Source organism: Asterias amurensis, chromosome 5, assembly GCF_032118995.1.
Source record: "Asterias amurensis chromosome 5, ASM3211899v1".
NCBI lineage: Eukaryota > Metazoa > Echinodermata > Asteroidea > Forcipulatida > Asteriidae > Asterias > Asterias amurensis.
The window spans coordinates 8,227,990-8,236,591 of record NC_092652.1 but is presented as its reverse complement, the minus strand read 5'-3'; the positions used below and the strand labels follow the sequence as shown (position 1 = coordinate 8,236,591).

At 37.9% G+C, this 8,602-nt stretch overlaps 1 protein-coding gene across 1 annotated transcript; it reads left to right on the top strand.

Annotated features, from left to right (window-relative positions):
• Nucleotides 1–3,640: 3,640 nt before the first annotated feature.
• On the top strand, nucleotides 3,641–7,181 carry LOC139937452 (uncharacterized). The gene is made up of 3 exons (XM_071932596.1): nucleotides 3,641–3,768; nucleotides 5,131–5,511; nucleotides 6,032–7,181. The coding sequence occupies exons 1-3, from the start codon at nucleotides 3,714–3,716 to the stop codon at nucleotides 6,034–6,036; spliced, it is 441 nt and encodes a 146-aa protein (XP_071788697.1). The 5' UTR covers nucleotides 3,641–3,713; the 3' UTR covers nucleotides 6,037–7,181.
• Nucleotides 7,182–8,602: the final 1,421 nt, after the last annotated feature.

Below are 8,602 nucleotides of genomic sequence, written 5' to 3'. Positions count from 1 at the left end.
CACAAACTTGACAATGCTAACGCCGTCAGCAAGATGTCTTCAGTAAGGCTAAAAGAAACGTAATCACTACAATGCTGATATCTGGTTGCATGTTTTTCATTTGCGGGACTCCGGTGCAGACGTTTCGTCTACTCTATACCACTGGTGTCCTGACTTCATCAACACCTTCACTAGACTTTTTTTTTTAAACCAAACATGTAAAACACTAGTCATGTGTAACATGAACTTGAATCCAGTCGTTTATTGCTTTAAGTACGAGCATTTCCGTACACAGCTCAAGCAACTTGTACGGAGCCGATTCGGTCGAAACCGAGTGCGTCCTGGAGAGGAGTCTACCGATGCGCCATCTTTATCAATTAACCCAACACAGCAGACCGAAACCAGACCATTGTAAGATCTTCTTTATATGCAGCTTCATCATTTACAATGATATCCAAGTCGAGTAAATGACAAGTTCCGCAAGTCGATGTTGATGTTGCATATCATGATTTCCGCAATAGTCACCGTTTTTATGCAAACAAGATCTCTGAAACTGAGGATATCATCTCTACAAGTTGTTTGAATGGTGAGTCTATACTAATTGAGAGAATTAAAAAGAGTCGACTCTTCAAAACTGAAAGAATATCTTATTTCTCATTAACTCCTTGTTTGACTTCGGCCGAATTGAAACGTTATAAACATCAAGTCAGCTGTTTGTTCGTTACGTGCCGTCGATCTATAATGACATCATCCTTTTGTGAAAAATGAACTAATGCGCTCCGTAAACAAATGTGCACTCTTTACTACAGTGGATTATTAGAGGTAGAATAAAAATGTTAATTAACATTATGTCCGCTGTTTTTCATACATAATTTTAGTTAAAGACAGTGGACACTATTGATAATTGTCAAAGACTACTCTTCACAGTTGGTGTATCTCAACATATGCATAAAATAACAAAGCTGTGAAAGTTTGAGCTCAATCGGTCGTCGAAGTTGCGAGACAATAATGAAAGAAAAAACGCCATTGTCAAACAAAGTTGTGTGCTTTCAGATGCTTGATTTCAAGACCTCAAATTCTAAATCTGAGGTCTCGAAATCAAATTCGTGAAAAAAAACCTTCTTTCTCGAAAACTACATTACTCAGAGGGAGCCGTTTCTCACAACGTGTTATACTATCAACAGCTCCCCATTACTCGTTACCAAGTAAGGTTTTATGATAATAATTGTTTTGAGTAATTACCAATAGTGTCCACTGCCTTTAATGTAATTGGCTAACACGACAAAAACGACTCATTGAACAATGGATTGTTGTTCCCCTTTGGTACATGAAACAGTTTGTACACACTACAAACTTAAAGCAATTTTAGCACAATCAGAGAAAAGAGGCTGTATAATGTCTAACGACAGAGGGCGTTTGAATATTAAACATGTTTAGTAATTGGTACTTGGGAACTCTTGAAAATGTGTTGAGTTTTGGTGAAAAAAAAAACAATTGGCTTTTTATTGTTCGTCTAGAAAATGTTTTCAACCACTTTGCCAAGGTATTTATTCGGCAGTATTTATATTTAGTTTAAAAAGCACAAGATATTCGTTGGAAAGAACCGTATAGATCAGGCTTTAATATTAGATAGTTTGGTCCACTATGTTAATAATATGTGTCCATATTTTTGTTAGATAGATATTACTTACGATAATTGTAAATAATAATTGGGATTTAGTTTGGTTCAGTTTTAGTAATAACGTAACACGACGGGAAGTAATACTTGATGTCGTGATCACGTGACTTATCTGAGCCTGAGAAATCAAGTGACAAGAGTTAGCCCAACTTTAGGAACAATTATTGAAGTGATGACATTTCTAGTCAAATCAAGTCTTCGTTACCGCCCTAAATCAAAACTAGGAGGAAGTGTCTCTTCATAAGAGTTCTCACGAGAGGGCGGTCTACAAATAGACGAATGTTGCAACGTGGTGCATCACGTTAACCTTCCCTTAGCAATCAATGCTTAATGCTAATGATTTAAAAACATACTTTTAAAACATTGAAAAGTCTCTCGGCCTCAGATAATACGTGTTATTTTGTCACAGTTGAACTGCATGCTCACGCCATAAATTTGCTTTATAATTAATAATGTTGTTGTAGTTTGTTTGTATAAGTAAGTCTGCTGCCACCTAGTGTCAAAAAATGTCTGACATAAGGCACTCTCTTCGCTCAGCCCAAACTAGACTGGGCCCCTGTCTTTATCCACAAGGACAAAGACAAGTCCCCGCCGCTAGATCCAGCGATTCCATTGTATACAATGATATCATTGGATACGTGCAGTGACATGAGCTTTCCATGCCCAAAAAGTACATGCAGTACTGCGGCATGATCGTCGTGTATCTCTGGGTGCGTTCGTTTAGCTTCCCTGGGTCATCCCCGGTCTGCCATGGTGCGTTCGAATAGCTTTTGACGTCATTCCAGGGGCTCACCCGGGTCAGCCCCCAGTGCCCTGCTTGTGGAGTGGGTCACTTGGGGGCTGGCCCCAGGTGAACGACGTCACTACAAGAGCGGTGAGTGGTCGTTCGTTTAGCTCTTGTCAGGGGCTCACCCGAGTGAGCACCGCGGGGTAGACCCAGGGAAGCTAAACGAACGCACCCTGCATAATTTTATGCATATGTTGGGATACCAAGTGAGAATGCCGGTCTTTGACATTTACCAAACGTGTCAACTGCATTTATTACTCAGCTGTATCTAATTACACGTTTATAATGGTAAACTTAATAATAAACTTAACACTTCACTTTTTGCACAAAATGAAATTGTCAGTTTACTTGATTCTAAGTGAATATTTAAAAAGCAGCGAGCGATGAATCTTATTTCCAATTCGCTTGAATTTTAACTGTAATGAATTTTGATGACAAAGCACTAAGTAGATCCTAAACATTGCGAGTCTATATGTTGATGACGTCATGTGTTGCGTTGCTATCAATTAATTTAGTAATTTTAGACCAGTTTGCTCATTTCTATGAAGAGGGAACGTTTTTGTCAAAGGATTTGGGTACTTTTTTTTTTCAAAATGTCCACAGATTTACATTAAACTTACAGGGTTCGAAGATAATGATAGTGGAAAGCTTCCCTGCAAATATTGCTAACTGAGATTCTGTAGTTTTTCACGGGGTATTTCAGCGGCAAATTTTGGCTCGTGCACGCGCGTTGGGACTAGACATTTTACGCTCACACAGCTAGTGCAGAAATTCAGCATGTGCACGTTAGCGGACAATGGTGATCGTAGGGGCAGAATTCGGCGGTAAGCAGAGCCATAAAATTGGGCCCTGTTTGGGGTGGGTTACCATTTGTAGCAACGAGTTAACAATAATGTGCACCCATGGTGATTAATCCCTACAATAAATTGTGCATAAGCGAGTTTAACTTAACTAAACTCCACAATTCCCAGGGTAAGGAGATATTTCAATGACACTTCAGGGGGGGGGGGGCCTGCATTTTTTTGAGTTGTTATGAAATCAATTGAATTTTAAAAACAGGGCCACGGACATCTTCGAAGGACATTGATAATATTCGAGTAGATTGTGTAAAAACAATGAGGGCAGCTGTCACTGTATTGATTAGGCTGTGTATCAATAAGTACATAAAGTGCAGGATTTTCGAAGATTGGGCACTCTCGACCAAACAACACCCGAACAGACGCAGAAATAAACCGCTCTTGTCTCAGTGTGATTCGAACTTGTCTCAGCATGGCCAGCACCATTCTATTCACGGCAGTGATTGCTACCTTCTTGTTCCTTGCAGGTATGTAATTTTATTGTGTATTGAATAATTTAACTTGATAATCATTTGATCTCAAAATTTTATCTTTTTTAGGCCGTGGACACTTTTGGTAATTGTCAAACACTACCCTTCACAGTTGGTTTATCTCAACATATGCATAAAATAAGTAACCTGTGAAAATTTGAGCTCAATCGATCGTCAAAGTTGCGAGATAATAATGAAAGAAAATTTTTATTAATAATTATTTTGAGTAATTACCAATAGTGACCACTGCCTTTAAATGCGAAGGTGTGGATTTCACAAATAATTACAACTATTCTTATATCGAATGAGGACGAGTTACTCGTCCAAACTTAGGGCTAGCCTTAAGTTTGTAATAATATCTCCAGACTAGACCTAACTCTTTGTGAAATCAACCCCAGACAACTTGTGGTAATTGTCAAAGGCCGGCATTCCCACTTGGTGCATTTCAACAAATTTTGGTTAGAGAGTAAATAAAGGGGAAGAAACACCTTTCCTTTGTTGCAAAAATTTGTGCGCACTCAGATGCCTAAAAAATGCTGTCCAAAGGTCTTCTATCAGGGCCAAATATTTAAGTGAGAATTTACTTTCCTAAAAACGACGCTACTTCAGAGGGAGTCGTTTCTCACGATGTTTTATACTATCAATAGCTGTCCATTACTCAGTATCGAGTAAGTTGTTATGCTACAAAATTTTTTGAGTAAAAACAAATTGTGCCCAGTGCCTTACAACCAATTTTTGTTATATGTTGTTGCTGCTAGTGCTATTGGGTTTTATGGCAACACATTCTTTTAGGCTAATATTTCAAAAATTAATAAATTCCACTTGTTTGTTTCCGATGTATCGCACATTATTTGTGTCATGTTTGAGTTTCAAGGGATATAAATTTCTACCCCTCCTCTTTTCGACTGGGTTTTGGCACCCGATTCTCACTTTTTTTTCTCCCAAAAATATTTTATGAAGTAAAACCACACTTTGTTAAGAATTTTAAAACCACTTGCTATACAGTTATAATAAACCCGTGGACAGGGTTATTTTTGTAAATGCATTTTGTTTTCCTTTTTCTCTTCTTCAAAGTTACAGCTTAAAATTGTCATTATAAAATTGCTATCGAAACAGGATTTTGAAGCGAAATATGCTTCTTTGAACATTTTCTCCTCCAATATTTTGCTTTAAAAAAAAATTGAGCACTTTCACACAACTTTTATTAACTCAGTTTGATTATGTGTTTCCCCAACAATGTTTTCGTATAATAAATTGTCTATTTTCTATGACCGATCAGTTCTCATATTATGTTCCAACAGAAGTATGGAACAAACGTCTTGATTAAATAAATTGAATATTTCCTCTCCTTTTTTAAAGCCGAAGGAAAATACGAAAAGAGTGCGAGTTTCGTTGGCAATCCCAACTGGATTGACAATGCTCACACCAAAATTGGAGCTGTCTTCAAGTTCGACGGTGAATTTATAGCAGGCACTCAGGGAAAGTGGGAAATGTACGCCTACGGTAGTGATACAAACGTCAGTGACCAGGAAGATTTGATCGAGGGCTCCCCCCAATTACTCAACGAAGACGACCAGAATAAGGGTGACGATGTGCACTTCGTATCGAAACAAGCGGTTTTCACGGGATTGAAAGGCTGTTCCGGAGACCGTAAAAACTTCGGGTGCTTCATCTTATACAGAGGAGGCGTAAAGAAGATCAGCATGTGCATGAGGTTCCAACCCTCTTGCCCTGTACTAGGTAACAAATCAAAATCTTGACCCCCTCCTATCACTGAGACAATAGAAACAGAATGATTCTCCTGTATATTTTTTGTCATGCTTGTGCAATAATTTGCTGCCATTTTTAAATTGTACCTTTTCCATCTTCTTTGTGATTTTGTTTACTTGCTATATGAATTCTCTGTTGTCTACGGCCGGTTGCCTGTAGTTTTGATTGTCCCTTGTCTTTCAGTTTTTTGATGTGTGAACAAGGGTACCCATTTAGTGAGCCCGTTCGGGGTTTCCCTTTTGGACCAATGTCATTTTGTATGTATTTGTGAAACGAACAATGAAATGATAGTTTGAGTACCTTTAAATGACGCGTCTTTCTGAACGCAACTCAAGTTCCAATTTACATAAACCGTTAAAAGAAGGTAACATATTTAATGTTAAAATTATTTTTGAGGAAAGAAATGTCAGTGACAAACTCTTTATTTGTATTCTCAACTCTCATTGGTCACTCAAAAATGTTTTCGTATCTTGTCTGATGTTGTTTACAGAGTAAAACTTAGGTTTTGCGGTTGTACCAGTGAAGACTAACACAGATAACAGGAGTACGACCAACGACCAAGACGGAGGATTGAAGTTTTAAAAAGCAGAATCATTACAAGTTATAATTATGGCTTAGACTACTGGTTAAAAAATAAGAGCAACTTAAACAAAATCTTTAAATGGAAACCACAAATTTACACATTAGCATGGAAGAGCAGAAACGTCTCTTAGGTCAAACCGTCTGACGGGTGGCTGAATAACGCTCCATCATTTTGAATCATGACTATAAATATCAGGGTATCGTGGCAGTGCGACATAAAGACAGCAGTTTGTAGCAACACTAAACACCTAGACATTTGGAAAAGTCGTTAATGGTCTGTCACAATGAGATAGTTCAGTCGTAGTGGTGGCGTTATGATTCAGGTCTCCGTAAGCGAAAGCTGCTCTCGTCGAATCACTTGCTCTCGCGCGAGCTGCTGGTCGAAGACGATACTTCCCATAACTGAGGGGAGACTGCACAACGCGAGAGCAGTATCTCGCAGGAGCCAGCAGTCTCGCGAGAATATAGCCAGTGTCGCGGGAATCGCTGATTAGAGAGTCGGGACGCCATCACCGTGACAGACATTTAACGACATTTAACGACTTGTGTACAAATCTACACTTATTCAAACTAGCTGAAAATGCTGAATATTTAAGTAATGGAACAAGACAGTTTTCTCTTATCAATTAATTGCTATTTTATTGAAACACGCTTTAATAAAAAATAATAAAAAAAATGGTTGAGGATTGTCTATCTTTCACTAAAATTTGTTGAATTTTCAGAATTATTTTCACAATAACTGAAAGTATACACATAAAATGCCTTTATTGATTATGCCTTTCTGTTAAAAGCGATAATGTGCGATTTTTATTAGAAATGCGCAGACCAATTTAAACAGAGTTTGAATTAAAATCAATCAGAATAAATTATCCACAATTACTTCCTCTGCTAGATTTTGTTAACTGTTTATTTCTAAAGGTTTGGTCTTACTTCCTGTTCGTATAATTGCTGATTTTTGATGAAACTAGGATCTCGTATTGTGAGCAAGCAACGTTTGAATTACCTCGCCTGATAACATTCTGCTATTAATATCATATTCTCCATAACTTGATTTACTTGGACTCAATTTGTGTGTTTTTTTTAATATATATATAATTCTTTTTTATTTTATTATGAATGAAAGACTATGGACACTATTGGTAATTGCTCAAAACATCTGTAAGCATAAAAACTTACGAGCAGAAGAGATCGAGCCTTCGACAGTACAACACATAGTGAAAACCTTCCTCTGAAGTAATTTAGTTTTTGAGAAAGAGGTAATTTCTAACTCAAAATGTTAAAATACTTCGGGCTTGAAGCCCTTTTTGGGAATCTGAAAGAACACAAGTTTGAGCAACAATGGTGTTTTTCTGTCACTGTTCTCTGGTATCTTCGATGACCAATTGAGTCAAAATTTTCACAGGTTTGTTATTCAATGCTTATATTGGGAAACGCCAAGCGAGAACACTGGTCTAGCTCTTCCTAGGTTACTTTTAGGACTTTAAGGCCGGTTTATGGACGTTCGCGCGATAGAAATCTTGCGCGCAATCCTAAGACTGACGCCTAAAAACTGTGTCTTTTTATTATTGCGCGTCAAGATTTCCATCGCGCGACCAACTACAAACCGGCCTTTAAGACGAGTAAAGTTCCAAACGCACTACACCAGTTCAAAGTAGGTACGAGTAGGATTTGAAACTTTGCATGGTGGAAATATGAGATGGAAAAGTTTGCGGAAACACATCTAATGACTACCTCAAATGAGTTGGGGGGGGGGGTTCTGAAAAGATCCGTTGGTTTCAACTCGACATTTCGATCAGTATGCTCTGATCGTCTTCTGGAGAAAGTTATGACTAGTTACTCGGTCTAAATCGATATTAATCCATAGCGTTTCGTGACATCGGCTGCATTGTCCTTCGATCGAAATCAGAAAATAATTTAAATAATTTATAGTAATATCCACAAGAAAGTCGATTATTCCTATCGTGACATAGACTTGATTGGAAGCCCGTTATCGTGTGAGAAGTTCCTAAGCATATATATCCGCCGTTAAAATGTAGCTGGGGTACATCGGGGGTTTTCTGATGTAAGGCCTCTAACGGGACTTGGACTTGAGTCAATTCTATTCGTGACTGGACCCCCCCCTTTTTCTCTTATTTTTTACACACGGGACCGGGAGGATCACAACATCACCCCAACGTACTTTCCAACATTTCCGAGCAATTTTTATAAACATTGCTAAACTGTTCCTTGCACCAATTGTACATTATGAGGTTACAATTTCACAAAATTAAAACTAGAGGGAATATTGTGGTCTGTTGTTTTTGCCAAACGTTCGTCAATTATCTTATTGTGTCAACATGTTTCCGAAACTTTTGTCAAAATTCTAAAAAGCATACAGTTTGTCCGTGGCAGCTAAAATCAATTTTGTTGAAACTGATCTTGATCACTGAAACTGATCTTTCACAAAGTTTATTCTAAAAAAAAAAACAATAAAAAAAAA